The sequence below is a fragment of the Lactuca serriola genome, chromosome 4 (assembly GCF_051521515.1).
Source record: "Lactuca serriola cultivar US96UC23 chromosome 4, Lser_US96UC23_V15, whole genome shotgun sequence".
Classification (NCBI taxonomy): Eukaryota; Viridiplantae; Streptophyta; class Magnoliopsida; order Asterales; family Asteraceae; genus Lactuca; species Lactuca serriola.
This window is the reverse complement of record NC_136411.1, coordinates 339,230,095-339,245,964: the sequence shown is the minus strand read 5'-3', so window position 1 is coordinate 339,245,964 and position 15,870 is coordinate 339,230,095. Positions and strand designations below refer to the sequence as shown.

Here is a 15,870-nt window from a genome sequence, read left to right as displayed (position 1 = left end):
CCCGAGTTGTTTCAGGATCGCGCATCAGACTTCGAGGACGAAGTATAAAATAAGTAGGGGAGATTTGTAGCACCTGGTTCCTGGTACGTAAAATTTATCTAGCTATTTTGCATTTTTGGCCTTGGACTCGGCGAGTTGTAGGCCCGACTCGCCGAGTAGAGGCGGGTTTGGGAGCACATTTAAGTTGGCGACTCGGCGAGTCCCCACTGTCTGATGAAACCCTAAATTTCAAGGGTTTGCACCCTATTTAAACCAACCTTATGCGCCCCAACCTCGCCCCCTTCACCCTCAGAGCTCCAAACATCGTCCAAACCCTTATTCCTTGTGAGATTGAAGTGCTTTGGTGTGTTTCTTGAAGTTTTTGAGAGAAAAGAAGAGTAGATCAAGAAGAGAAGAAGGAGGCCAAGCATTTTGGTGTTATCTCAGTGATATCCTTGAGGTATGACTCAGTTTCCCTCTGTTTCCATGCTTATAGTCCCTTATAGCTCCATTAAAGTCCTTCTTGAGCCATTTCCAAGCTTGATTACGAATTAGGGTTTGTAATAAGTTGATTAACCCTTAGATCTAGGCATGATTGAGCTCCAGGAGCTCAAATCCACTGCCTTTATGGAGCCATATTGCATGAAAGCCCTAGATCTACTATTTTAGTTCATTTTGAGCCCTAAAACTTTCATTGGTGTTTATTTACACGTAAAGTTGGAAATTTTACGTGTTAATCAGGCCCTAGAAACCCAGATCTATGAATGGCATGAACTGGATTCAAGCAAAATCGAGTATATAGTATTTGCATGTTACACACTCGGCGAGTCGTTCATCGGACTCAGCGAGTCGAGTCGCGAGTCCCCAAGTTTTTCCCCTTTTCGTGTTTGCTGGGTGGGGTAGTGAGTCATGGGGTGTGACTCAGTGGGTCGGAAGCCAGACTCACTCATGAAGGAACTCGGCGAGTCAACGCCCTGACTCGGCGAGTTCAAGGCAATCTTCTTGCCTCAAGAACAAACTCGGTGAGTTGTTCTTACAACTCATCGAGTCTCAGCAAAGAGTGTTCTTCGGATGAAGATGAACTCGACGATTTTGTTCATACAATTCAGTGAGTAGGATGAAGGACTATTGCACTTTGGTTTAGAAGGAAAACTCATCGATTCAATGCCTAACTCGACGAGTAGAGTCGGGATTAGGGTCAGACAAAGGGAAAAGGACTCGGCGAGTTGGCAAGCCAACTCGGCGAGTCGGGTCAACTGGAAGTTGAATTTGACTTTCACTCTTGGTTTGGTTAAGGGTAAATGATCATTTACTCTGGGGTCGGTTAGCAGTATTTGACTGAGTGTTTTGTGGGAATTATAGCCGGAGGATTTCCGGGGCAGCAGCAGCAGAAGACAGTCAGTTCCCACACAGATCAACAGCTACTTTGAGGTGAGTTACCTTCCAGTAGCGGTGGGTCTACGGCCACAATGCCGGCCCACCAGTAGGAGTTGTATGTTAGATTATTGTCTTTCTGATATCATCTAGGTTTGCTACTACCTGATATGTTATATGTTGGCATGGTATGTATATGTGATAGTAGTAGAGTTCAGTTGTTAGGACCTAAGGGTAGGTCAGACATCCCATATATGTCTGACAGTATCTGCTGATATGTTTATATGCTAGCATGATATGTTATATGTGATAGTGGTAGTAGGAGGGGAATAGTCCCCAAGTTCGGTCGTTAGGACCGAAGGATAGATCGGACACCCCAGATATGTCTGATAATATGTTATGTTGTGATATATGTGACAGTAGCAGTAGGGGGTGAAATAGTCCCCGAGGATCGGTTGTCAGGACCGATGGGTAGTCAGCACCCCATAATGGCTTGACATGGGTAGTCAGCACCCCAGAACGGCTTGACACGGGTAGGTCGGCACCCCAGAATGGTCGTACCGGGTAGGTCGGGCACCCCAGAATTGTCCGGCAGTATGTATGATATGTGATTGTATGGTATGTGGTATGTTGGGGGAACTCACTAAGCTTCGTGCTTACAGTTTTCAGTTTTGGTTTCAGGTACCTCTTCTTCGAAGGGGAAGGAGCTGGCACGGTAGTGGCCCATCACACACACGCCTTGTATTCCGCATTATGAGATCCTCCTGGGAATTTGTACTCTGACTTTATTATGTTTTTATGAATTATTTTTCAAAACATGCGATAACTTTTATGAAATGATATGATCAGTGAACGTTTTATTTCTAAGGTTCGCTAAGAATATGTTTTAAAAATGAAATTTTTGGCTCGTATTCTTGGGACGTTACAGAAGCGCCCCGTAATGCTTCTGAAATTCACAGTTTCTTGGGTCTCGCAGGGTATTACCATAGATTCATTAAAGATTTTTCACGTATAGTTGTACCTCTCACAAGTCTTACACAAAAGGAAGCAAAGTTCGAATGGGGTGAAGCCCAAGAAAAAGCTTTCTCGACTTTAAAAGATCTGTTGACTCATGCTCCGATCTTATAACTCCCAGAAGGTGATAATGATTTTTCCGTGTATAGCGATGCTTCAAGTTTGGGACTCAGTTGTGTGTTGATGCAACGTGGTAGAGTAATAGCCTATGCCTCAAGACAACTGAAAGATTATGAAAAGAATTATCCCATCCATGACCTTGAACTCGTTGCAGTGGTAATTGCCATAAAACTTTGGAGGCGTTATCTTTTTGGTACAAAATGCCAATTGTTTACCGACCACAAAAGTCTCAAGTATATATTCAGTCATCAAACTTTGAATATGAGACAACAGCGAGCAATGGAGCTAATCAAAAACTATGACTGTGAAATCTTGTATCATCCTAGAAAGGCCAATCTAGTTGCTGATGCACTTAGCAGAAAAGTATATCAAAATACTATGTGTTATGTTATAACTCACACTACAATAAAGTTCCCTATTCTTGATGAACTAGAAAACTGGCAAGTAGAGGCCTTAAAGCCAAAAAATGTGAAGAAGGAAGGGATAGTACATTATGCTGATATTTTACATGATGATCCACGTGGACTGAAAGTATTTAAGAATTGGCTATGGGTTCCAAAGGTTGGTGGATTAAGACAGAAGATTTTAGATGAAGCCCATAAGTCTAAACCGTCAATACATCCAGGTACAAGTAAAATGTACTATGATGTACGGGCTAATTATTGGTGGCCTGGATTAAAGAGAGACATTGGAAGATACGTTCAGGAATGTTTAATATGCTTACAAGTAAAAACAGAGCACCAAAAGCCTTACAGAATTCCAAGAAGTATTAGTGTTCCTGTGTGGAAATGAGAAGAGCTATCCTTACATCAACCAAAGCCTAGGGAACATCCCAAACACTCAAATCAAGCCCCGAAGCACCAAAGACCCCGAGAAAATAATATTTTCAGTCGAAACTCTACTTGTGTAAAGCCCGATTTTCAACTAAATTATCGGTTTCATCAAAGAAAGTCATTTTTAGAAAACAAAGTGCTACCTAAATTACCATTTTATCATTCGGTTATTTCACGGTGAGTTCAATATAGGTACAATTATATGTTATGTGTTATATGTGCAATGTGCTTTCCCGTGTTATTTTGGTATTTGTTTTATATCATTCATCATGTAGAGCACGTCTTGTATAACTTCTGGTATTGGCTTTGAGCCTTTGGCCATGTAGAGCATGTCTCGTATCTCTCCTGATATTGGATCTATATGCCTTTGGCCATGTAGAGCATGTCTCGTATAACTTCTTGTATTGGCTTTGTGCCTTTGGCCATGTAGAGCATGACTCGTATCACTTTTGGTATTGGCATTGCGCTATGTAGGGCGGAAAGCCTGTATATTCTAGCAAAATGATCATCAGAAATTGTTTATTTTCTGTCCCACTTGGGCTGAAGCTTTATGATGTATGTCATGTTGAAATCATTGTGCCTCATTGATCGTAAATCTTTGAATCAAATCATTGGTTGATATGAAAAGCCTGTCAGTTGTTCTTTGTCCCTCTTTGCTTTTATCATATTGTTATCTATATGGTATAGTGTATTATTATAACTATTGTTGAACTCACTAAGCATCACCCGCTTATCCCTCTCATTGTTTAACTATTGTAGGTGATAAGCATCTAGTATAGTCATATACTGTTGGAGGATTTTGAATAGTTAATACTATTACTTTTGTACTTAGTGCTTACATATGTATATGACTTATAAACTTCTGGGAAGTTATGTAATATATAAAACTTTGTAAAAATCTTGATAGTAGGTATGTATCCAGTCTTTTATAATTAGACCATCTATGTAAATTATAATTATGAATATGGATGTAGCATGTTTGGAGTAATATGGTATGGTTTTAAAGAAGGGATCTTTCAATCATGGTATCAGAGCAGTAGTTTAAGCGAGCTAAATTCCATGGATTTGTATTTTGACTTAAACTATTACAAGTTCAATATATGAATAGATTCATTGTAAGTATATGGATACAAACCATATGAAATACTTAAGTGGAGTGTTAGTTAATGACAAATCCTAATATTCTAAAAATACTATGTTGCTCCAAATTTTCAGAGCAATGGCTCAACAGGTGAGTAGCCATACACCAGAACTGGGTGGAGATCCTCACCCTGATGAAGGAGAGACTCCAGTATCCCATCGTGAGGAGCGACTCTTGGATAAACTTACTGGTGTTATTCGACAGACTCTCGAAGAACACAAAACTTTCAATAGTAATGGTGCTACGGAGAATCTTCGAGAGAGGAGGGGAAACGTCCCTCATTCAAAACTTTCAATAGTAATGGTGCTACGGAGTTTACAGGTGTTCTTAATCCTATTGTTGTTCTTACTTGGATCCATAACACAGAAAAAGTATTTCGTATCTCTCATGTGGTTAATGAAGACAAGGCTAATTATGCTTCTACAATGCTCATCGGTGAAGCCTTGGTCTGGTGGGAAGCAACATTTGAAGCTCTGAACGAGCATGACCAGGAGAATATCTCTTGGGAAATGTTCAAAACACACTTTCTAGGAAATTATTGTCCTCTAGACATGAGGAGGAGATTGGAGAAAGAATTCCTCGAGCTTAACATGGAGGAATGACTGTCAATGAATACGAAACTCAATTTAATCAAAAAGCACAGTTTGCTGCAAAGTATATTCTTACTGAAGAGGATAAAATTCAGTTATTCATGGAAGGACTACGGTATGAAATCTGCAATTTCGTGGTCAATCGAGATGTTCTGTCGTTTCATAAAGCTGTTGAGTATGCCCGAAAGCGCGAGCAGATACGTGGTGTCACTCTTTCTGTTCCGAAGCATCCATGTGTCAATCGAACTGTTTGTGTTTCCTCTATTCCATCAACTCAATCTGCTCGATCTGATCCTGGCAAACAAGTACATTCTCATAATACCTCTCATGGCCGCGGTAGGTCGTAATCTTTTTCTCTTCAGTCGCCATCATGTCGAAAATGTGGAAAGAATCACCAAGGCCAATGCAGAACAGAAAAATTGGTGATCTGTTATGGATGTTGAGAAGTGGGTCACATGAAGCCTGTTTTTCCAATGAAGAATGTTACATTCTTTACTTGTGGTGTTACTGGCCATAAGAAGCGTTTCTATCTTACTCTTACTAGTCAAATAGCAGGAAGTCAAGCTTCTGTTCAACAACCGGTAGATACTTCAACTAAAAAGGAGGAGGTGCCAAAAGCTAAAGACCGTGCATTTCAAATTACCACAGAGGAGGCACGCGAAGACCCGAATGTTGTGACTGGTACATTTCTCGTCAATTCTAGACCTGCTCACATCTTATTTAATTCTGGTGCCTCAGTTTCTTTTGTGTCTAATGAATTTGCAAGTTCTTTTCAAATTACTTGCTATGCACTCTCCCAACCGTTTCATGTAGATACAGTGGGAAGTGTGTCATTAATTGTTGATAAACTCTATAGAGATTGTGTTATAGAAAGTGAAGGTTATAATTTTCTCACTAACATGATTCCTATCGCCTTGCCCAACTTTGATATTATTCTCGGCATGGATTGGTTGTCAAAGAATCGTGCAGAAATCTTATGCTACGAAACGATTGTGCGCATTCCTATTGAAGGGAAGAATCCTATCTATGTCTACAGTGAACAAAGACTTAAAATCTTAAAAAGAATCACTTTCCTAAAAGCTCATAAATTTATATCAAAGGGGTGTTCTACTTATCTAGCCTATATAGTTGATATCTCAAAAGAGGGGAAGACAATTGTAAATGATAATCCTGTTGTTAACGAATATCCTGATGTTTTCCTTGATGATTTTCATGGACTTCCTTCAAACAGGCAAGTAGAATTCTGAATTAATCTTATGCCTAGTGCTGCTCTGATTGCAAATACACCTTATCGTCTTGCACCAGCTGAGATGAAGGAAATGTTGATTCAATTGCAGGAATTACTTGACAAAGGCTTTATTCGACTGAGTACCTCTCCTTGGGGTGCTCCAGTATTATTTGTCAAGAAGAAGGACGGGTCGATGCGAATGTGTATTGATTATCATGAGCTAAATAAGGTAACTATCAAAAACAAATACCTATTACATCGCATAGACGACATGTTTGATCAACTTCAGGGTGTTAGCTATTTCTCGAAGATTGATTTGAGGTTTGGATATCATCAGTTGAAAGTACACGAGCAGGATGTACCGAAAACTGCTTTCTGTACTCGTTATGGGCATTTCGCATAGACGACCTGTTTGATCAACTTCAGGGTGTTAGCTATTTCTCGAAGATTGATTTGAGGTCTGGATATCATATGTTGAAATTACACGAGCAGGATGTACCAAAAACTGCTTTCCGTACTCGTTATGGGCATTTCTAATTCCTTGTCATGCCATTTGGTTTGACAAATGATCCTGCTATATTCATGGATATGATAAATCGGGTATATCATCCAATGCTCGATAAATCTGTCATCGTATTCATTGATGATATTCTAAGTCTGAAGCTGATCATGCCATTTATATTCATCAAATATTAGAACTTCTTTGAAAGGAGAAACTATATGCTAAATTCTCAAAATGTGAATTTTGGCTACGCCAAATTCAATTTCTCGGCCATGTGATTTCTGGTAACGGTGTATCAATAGATCCTACCAAAATTGAAGCCATTCAGAATTGGGAAGCGCCCCGTACTACTTCTGAAATTCACAGTTTCTTGGGTCTCACAGGGTATTACCGTAGATTCATTAAAGATTTTTTGTGTATAGCTGTACCTCTCACAAGTCTTACACGAAAAGAAGCAAAGTTCGAATGGGGTGAAGCCCAAGAAAAAGCTTTCTCGACTTTAAAAGATCTTTTAACTCATGCTCCGATCTTATCACTCCCAGAAAGTGATAATGATTTTTCCGTGTATAGCGATGCTTCAAGGTTGGGAACCGGTTGTGTGTTGATGCAACGTGGTAGAGTAATAGCCTATGCCTCAAGACAACTGAAAGATTATGAAAAGAATTATCCCATCCATGACCTTGAACTCGCTGTAGTGGTATTTGCCCTAAAACTTTAGAGGCATTATCTTTTTGGTACAAAATGCCAATTGTTTACCGAACTCAAAAGTCTCAAGTATATATTCAGTCATCAAACTTTGAATATGAGACAACAGCGAGCTATGGAGCTAATCAAAGACTATGACTGTGAAATCATGTATCATCCTAGAAAGGCCAATGTAGTTGCCAATGCACTTAGCGGAAAAGTTTATCATAATAGTATGTGTTATGTTATAAGTCACACTACAATAAAGTTCACTATTCTTGATGAACTAGAAAAATGGCAAGTAGAGGCCTTAAAGCCAAAAAATGTGAAGAAGGAAGGGATGGTACATTATGCTGATATTTTACATGATGATCCACGTGGACTGAAAATATTTAAGAATCGGCTATGAGTTCCAAAGATTGGTGGATTAAGACAGAAGATTTTAGATGAAGCCCATAAGTCTAAACTGTCAATACATCCAGGTACAAGTAAAATGTACTATGATGTACGGGCTGATTATTGGTGGCCTGGATTAAAGAGAGACATTGGAAGATACGTTCAGGAATGTTTAATATGCTTACAAGTAAAAAACAGAGCACCAAAAGCCTTACGGAATTCCAAGAAGTATTAGTGTCCCCGTGTGGAAATAGGAAGAGTTGTCCATGGATTTTATTACCAAATTATCAAAGACTACAAGAAAGAATGATAGCATTTGGGTAATTGTCGACCGGCTGACTAAGAATGCTCATTTTCTTGCCATGCGTGAAACAGCTCCAATGGAGAAATACGCACAAGTATACTTGGATGAAATTGTTGTGAGACATGGTGTGCCATTAAAAATTCTTTCCGATCATGATACTCCCTTCACTTCTCATTTTTGGGCGAGTATGCAACGTGATTTAGGATCTCGGATTGCTCTCTGCACAGCTTATCATCCCCAGACAGATGGTCAGACGGAGAGAACAATCCAAAAGTAGAAGATATACTTCGTGCATGTGTCTTGGAATTTGGTGGTAACTGGGACAAGTGCTTACCTCTTGTCGATTTTTCATATAATAAAAGTTACCACACTTCAATCAAAATGCCACCATATGAAGCATTATATGGTTGAAAATGCCGTACTCCATTATGTTGGCATGATGTAGGACAGAAAATCCTTGGAGGCCCTGAAATGATTCAAGACACCACCGACAAGATTCAAATTGTACGAGAAAGAATGAAAGCGGCTCAATATCGACAGAAGTCCTATACAGAAAAGAGGAGACGACCCTTAGAATTCCAGGTGGGTGATTTCGTAATACTGAAAGTATCCCCATGGAAAGGCATTATGCAATTTGGGAAGAAAGGTAAATTGAGTCCTAGATTTGTTGGACCTTTCAAAATCATCTAGAGAATTGGTAAGCAAGCATATCATTTAGAATTGCCCGAACATTTAGCACATATTCATGACGTATTTCATGTGAGTTATCTGCGTAAATGTTTGAGCATATATGATGAAACGGTTCCATTATCTGAGGTGAAACTAGATAATAAGTTAAGATATGAAGAAGAGCCTCAAAATATCATAAACGAAGGAACGGTTGATCTACGTAATAAAGAAGTGGAGTTGGTGCTTGTCAAGTGGAAACACCATCGAGGCCCAAATTATACTTGGGAAAATAAGAATGAGATAAGAACGAAATATCCCCATTTGTTTAAATCGTTGTAATTTCGGGGACGAAATCCTCAGAAAGAGGAGGTATTTGTAACATACACATTAATAACCTTGTATGATTATCGTGTTTTCTAAGCTTGATAGCTTAAAAGTGAATATTATTAAATATTATATGATTTTGAACGTTTAACAAGATAGTTTTATGAGATTTGAAGTAAAACTATGTTTAGAATCACTTGGAAAGTATTGGAAGTGATGGGAAGTCTTATGAGATTCCGATAAAAAATTCCACTATCGAAATTAACAAAAATATAACATTTAAATAAGTAAAACTAATGTTAGTGACAGTATAAAATTATTTTGTTAGAAACGTTTAGGCGAAAACCTCACCGAAATCAGAGTTATAACGAAGAAGTTATGACATTTAAATAAGTAAAACTAATGTTAGTGACAGTATAAAATTATTTCGTTACGCCCAGTGTACTTCGCAAGTAAACGATCCAGAGTCAGCCACGTCGACCCTTACTTCACATGCTGACACATATCTCGCATGTTGAGACGTCCGAGACCCAGGAACCGAGCAGGCACCACGCCTCGTACGCCTAACGTACTCCGAGGCTTCGACCACTATTAATATAAATCGAACTCTTCCGGATTTTGTTTACAAATTTCACACTATTACACCATATACTCTTTACTATGCTATCCTAACATCCCCCGAAGCCTAGGGAACATCCCAAACACTCAAAGCAAGCCCCGAAGCACCGAAGACCCCGAGAAAATAATATTTTCAGTCGAAACTCTACTTGTGTAAAGCCCGATTTTCAACTAAATTATCGGTTTCATCAAAGAAAGTCATTTTTAGAAAATGAAGTGCTCCCTAAATTACCATTTTATCATTCGGTTATTTCACGGTGAGTTCAATATAGATACAATTATATGTTATGTGTTATATGTGCAATATGCTTTCCCGTGTTATTTTGGTATTTGTTTTATATCATTCATCATGTAGAGCACGTCTCGTATAACTTCTGGTATTGGCTTTGAGCCTTTGGCCATGTAGAGCATGTCTCGTATCTCTCCTGATATTGGATCCGTATGCCTTTGGCCATGTAGAGCATGTCTCGTATAACTTCTGGTATTGGCTTTGTGCCTTTGGCCATGTAGAGCATGACTCGTATCACTTTTGGTATTGGCATCGAGCTATGTAGGGCTGAAAGCCTGTATATTCTAGAAAAATGATAATCAAAAATTGTTTATTTTCTGTGCCACTTGGGATGAAGCTTTATGATGTATGTCATGTTGAAATCATTGTGTCTCATTGATCGTAAATATTTGAATCAAATCATTGGTTGATATGGAAAGCATGTCGTATGATACACATATGCCTTTGTTGTCCTTTTTTCCTCTTTGCTTCTGTCATATTGTTATATATATATATATATATATATATATATATATATATATATATATATATATGGTATAGCATATTATTGTAACTACTGTTGATCACTAAGCGTCACCCGCTTATCCCTTTCAGTGTTTAACTATTGCAGGTGATAAGCATCCAGTATAGTCATATACTGTTGGAGGATTTAGAATAGTTAATATTATTACTTTTGTACTTAGTGCTTATATATGTATATGACTTATAAGCTCCTAGGAAGTTATGTAATATATAAAACTTTGTAAAAATCTTAATAGTCAGTTTGTATCCAGTCTTTTGTAATCAGCTCATCTACGTAAATTATATTGATGAATATGCATGTAGCATGTTTTGAGTAATCTGGTAAAAGGTTTTAGAGAAGGGATCTTTCATACTCAAAGACCAAAAACATGGCAGTAGAAATAACAATTCTAATCTAATAGACTGAAAGCAATAAATCTACCTTAACAATCCATGCAACTTATTGGATATATTAGAATAGAACCGTACCTTTGCTTTCTTAGTAGGTTTCTTCCTTTAACGAGCCAATTGAATAAACTAAAGAACCCAACAGAGAGTTCCTCTTCTAAAATGGAACCCAAGAAACAAAGTAGAAGAATATCTAAGCAATCCTCGAACTATGAGCTCCAAACTGAATCGAAAACTCGATTCTACAACCGGCCACGACGTGGTGATCAAGGTGCCATGTCGTGGGAATTGCACTTTAGGATTCTTTAGGGTTTTAAGAATACCAAACTTTGATAGTTGAAAGGTATTTTTCACAAGTGTCGAAACCGGATTTGGAGCCCTCTTTATATAGGGAGGTGATTTGAAACCCTAAAGATACATACCAAATATAATAATAATAATAATCTATGGAATTTAAATCATTATGAAATGTTTTGTATTCAATTATTTTTAATTAATTAATTAAACTATTAATTAATTAGCAAGACAAGTCCCTTAGATAACTATCTTTTCAGTTATGCTTTATTTTTTTTTTTACGTGTAACCCAAAAGGACAATTTTATTTATAGTAATATTATTGGGCTTGTTATGGCTATGGAAACTTATCTCCATCATTAACATCTTACTACAAATTACTCCATAAAACATAAAATTCTAAATTTTAAGGTCGTCACAATAGTTACTGCTGATATGGTGCCATGACAAAGACAGAGTGGTGGTGTATTGTTGGTTCGATGGTGGTCGGGGAGAAAGCAGGAGTGAGCACAAATGTAAACCCTAGTTCATATAATCATTCCCTTAGGAAGCTTGAAATGAATGTACAAAACCCAAATCACTTACAAAATATTGTTGTCATCTTCATGTCCTATAAAAGCGATGACCATTCGAGGTTTGATAGGGGTTTAGGTGAACGTATGAAACTCAACATCTATGAACAAAACCAAAATAAGTTCCAAATCAATGTTGTCATCTTGATGTTCTCTAAAAGCGACGAAGATTCGATGTTTGAGAGGGGCTTAGAGGAACACACGAAACTGAACATCGACGGTATCACGTGTGTTGACGATAAGAATGCCGACATAAGTAAGTATCATATTGGAGGATGATAGCGGTGACTCAAAATCGAAGACGGCTCCAGAAATCTCAGCATTGAAGCCGCAACTAAACCATCAAAGCCGACAACTCAATACTATATATTGTTTATAAGTTCATACGCAAATTAATGTATATGATAATAAAAGTATGTTTTGGATTTCATATTCCGTCCAAAATTAAGATATATACAACTCGAACTTTAATTTTCAAAATAAAATCGAATGACAATCCAACGATTTTGATAATACAATCTACATCCATCAACAAAATACATGTTTTTTTTTTGGTAATCAAGAGTTAATTCTCAATTGATTAAAATCCAAATATGCTACTTTTTTTGGTAATCAAGAGTTAATTCTCAATTGATTAAAATCCAAATATGCTACTTTTTTTGGTAATCAAGAGTTAATTCTCAATTGATTAAAATCCAAATATGCTACTTTTTTTGGTAATCAAGAGTTAATTCTCAATTGATTAAAATCCAAATATGTTACTATATGGTATATAGCATTAAATTGGATTTTTCACAAGATTGATATATAACTTAAATATTAAATAGAAACCCACATCCACATGATGCCAAATTGTTTCCACCTCCATTTTGGCCATTGAGAGACATTGTATATGGTTAAATTAACAACACCGACTCCCACACTCCGTACCGATAACGACGTCGTTTTCTGATCAAGCTGCTTTGTGTACAAGTAATACACAACGTTGCTTACCCTATCCCTTTTCCGATTGAACTATAAACGAATCACCACGGCCGCCGGCGATCTGAATCTCCTGAAAGTTCCGATTTCACAATGTCATGGTGGGCTCGATCTATCGCAAACACCCTACAATTTAACGCCGATGACGATGAGGACTCCGAACAACACCGTATGAACAATAACAACAACAACAACAACACAGAGAAAGATCTATCGACAGATCAACAAAGCGAAGACGATGATTCTCCTTTAACTCCAGGACGAGGAGTCAAAGAAGACTTATCAGAGATCACAAAAACCCTAACTCGTCAATTATGGGGCGTCGCTTCTTTTCTTGCTCCTCCTCCGCCTCCTGCTGAACACTCTAATGAACAATCAGATCCATCTGATCCTGAAGATGCTTCCCCGGAGGGGATTTCCGGAATACGCAGAGACTTTGCCGAGATCGGAGGGAGGTTTCGCAGTGGAATTTCTAAGCTTTCTACTAATATAGATGTATCGGAGATCACAAAAATGGCTACGAATTTTCTTCAGCTGTCACCGGACGGTGACGATTACCAGTTGTCTAGGGATGCTAATGCAATTGGTGTTACAGATGAAGTTGTGGCTTTTGTTAGGGATATCACGATGCATCCGGAGACTTGGTTGGATTTTCCTCTACCTGAAGATGAAGACGACGATGAAGGTAAACTGTAAACATATACTTATAATTGAACCTTTTCTTGTTCATCATGATAGTTTTATAATACCTAGTTTCCAATTGAATCTTCTTGTACCATGCTTACCCTTGCTAATCATTAATTCTTCGTGATACTTGATCCCAATTTAGTTTTGCAAGTGTTTCATAGTGTTAATAACTTCCTCTCTAATACAAGTGTTTAGCTCAATGGGGGCAACTTCTATTTGTTTCCATCATCTAAAGCAACTTAAATTAAGCTTGTGCTTTCTTATTTACCAGATTTTGAGCTGTCTGATGCACAACAAGAACACGCATTGACTGTAGAAAGCTTAGCACCAAGATTAGCTGCTCTTAGGATCGAACTCTGTCCAGGGTATATGAGTGAAAACTCCTTCTGGAAGATATATTTTGTACTTTTGCATCCAAGACTCGAATCTCAAGCTGCTGAACTTCTTTCAACACCCGAGGTAAAAATTTAATCTTTCAATCACCCTTTTTTCCAATTTTCTACTCTTTCTTTCAAATTCCAACACTTTTGGGGAAACAACCATTCAAATTCGATACAGATTGTGAAAGCCAGAGCCTCATTGACACGTGAGATGAAGGATCGATCTAAGTTACAAACAAATGAGGAAGAAGCGTCAGGAAACAAGTTCCCTTTCTCTGAGCAAAAACCAAAACCAGAGGATGTTTCTTTGCCATCTGGTCCACAACCGGAATCGGAATCAGAATCGGAGTCGGAATTGACTGATAAACATCCGATTCCGATTCCGACCGAAGAGGTTCAAGTTATAGACAAGTCTGTAATCCAAGAGGAACCACGAAATGACACAAAACCCGAAGCTCACAATGTCGTTGAATCTAACGATGAAGACGATTGGTTGAAGGAAGAAACATCGGAAAACGTGATTCCGATTCCGATTGACAACGATGAGGACGTGTCGTTTAGTGATCTTGAGGAGGAAGATGGTCCGGAATCGGCGATGAAAGAGTCACGGGAATGGGTTCAGCTCGGGGAGAGTTCTGGTAAGCAGGGGAATAAGGGTAAGGTGGAGATGAAGGAATCTAATGATTGGCTTGATGTTGATGACATTGATGTTGCATGATTATGTTTTTATAGTATTTTTTTTTTTATTTTTCAATTGATTGTTAATGAAGTACTTGTGTATAATATTTTCTTTGTTTATGGTTTCTTGAAATGTGAATGTATATAAATCTGGAATGTGAATGTGGTAAAACAATAAGATAATTGATGATTATGTTTTATGTTTTTTATATTTCTGTATTATATTATATACAAGAGTTTAGGTTGCGTTTACCACACTTTGTATAATGGTTTAAAAGCAAATGATAACACTTCAAGTCCATAATATTTCAGACATGTTAGGTTTTTTTTTTTTTTTTTTTTTTTTTTTTTTTTTTTTTTACATTAGATGTACCTCTCTATCAACTGGAATTTTGGTTGTCAATTTTAGTCTTTGGATTTTATACATTTTTAATCTAATTTAATTTACTAGAAATCTCCATTAAAGTTTCTGTATTTTGACTCTATTGATAATAAAGTCAATGTTGATTTATTTGTTTTTGTATTTGGAACATGCTATTACTTGCAATTAAACAGTTGGAACTGGTTATTTTCAAATAACCACTAACAATAACAAGTTTTGCTGGTTATATTGTAAAGAAGGTGATTTTTTTAATAGGCTTTTTTTTTGTCGCATAATAATTTTTAAAGTCAACTCTTACATATTTTAAGAGAGTGTTTGACTAAGCTTAAAAAATAAGTTTTTTTAACTTATTACCGTTTTCACACCGGTATAATTTAAAATAAGTGTTTGAATAGACTGTTTTTTTAAAAACAGCTTATAGTCGTGTAGAACCAGAGATAAATCATTTTTGATAAGTTACAAACCTCTAACTTATCAAAACTCCTGATAACTTATAGCTATCCGACTTCTCTAGGAAATATTTTTTTGGTCATTTTGCCAAACACTAAAAAAGGCTTATCAACTTTTATATTAATTTTACATCGGATAAGGTATATCAAACACTTTTTTTAAAAACTTCGTTTTTGACACCGTTATAAGTTAATAAGATAAAAAAAAAACATTTTTAAATAAGCTTAGCCAAACAACCTCTAAGATTAAATTATAATCTATTTTGTTGAAACAATCATTACAATTTGTTTGATTTTTAATATAGGGATATATACACTAAAGTCCTAATACTTTCATCGATTTGACAAAAAAGTTCTAAACTTTACTTTTGACAGTAAAATCCTAACTACCGGCAGTTTTTGACACGTTTACCCTTTTTTCGGTTAGCCGGTAATTAGGACTTTACTGTCAACAAAAATAAAGGTTAAGCTTT

At 37.2% G+C, this 15,870-nt stretch overlaps 1 protein-coding gene across 1 annotated transcript; it reads left to right on the top strand.

Annotated features, from left to right (window-relative positions):
* The first annotated feature begins 12,691 nt into the window (after positions 1-12,691).
* On the top strand, positions 12,692-14,775 carry LOC145097493 (uncharacterized). Its single transcript, XM_079035062.1, has 3 exons — positions 12,692-13,506; positions 13,780-13,967; positions 14,067-14,775. The coding sequence occupies exons 1-3, from the start codon at positions 12,915-12,917 to the stop codon at positions 14,604-14,606; spliced, it is 1,320 nt and encodes a 439-aa protein (XP_078891188.1). The 5' UTR covers positions 12,692-12,914; the 3' UTR covers positions 14,607-14,775.
* The last annotated feature ends 1,095 nt before the right edge of the window (positions 14,776-15,870 follow it).

Excerpts from the sequence above, each read along its gene's own strand:
- LOC145097493 (XM_079035062.1), top strand. The coding sequence starts at position 12,915 with ATGTCATGGTGGGCTCGATCTATCGCAAACACCCTACAATTTAACGCC. Across the intron at positions 13,507-13,779 it reads AGATGAAGACGACGATGAAG|ATTTTGAGCTGTCTGATGCA; the intron begins GTAAACTGTAAA and ends CTTATTTACCAG. Across the intron at positions 13,968-14,066 it reads AACTTCTTTCAACACCCGAG|ATTGTGAAAGCCAGAGCCTC; the intron begins GTAAAAATTTAA and ends AATTCGATACAG.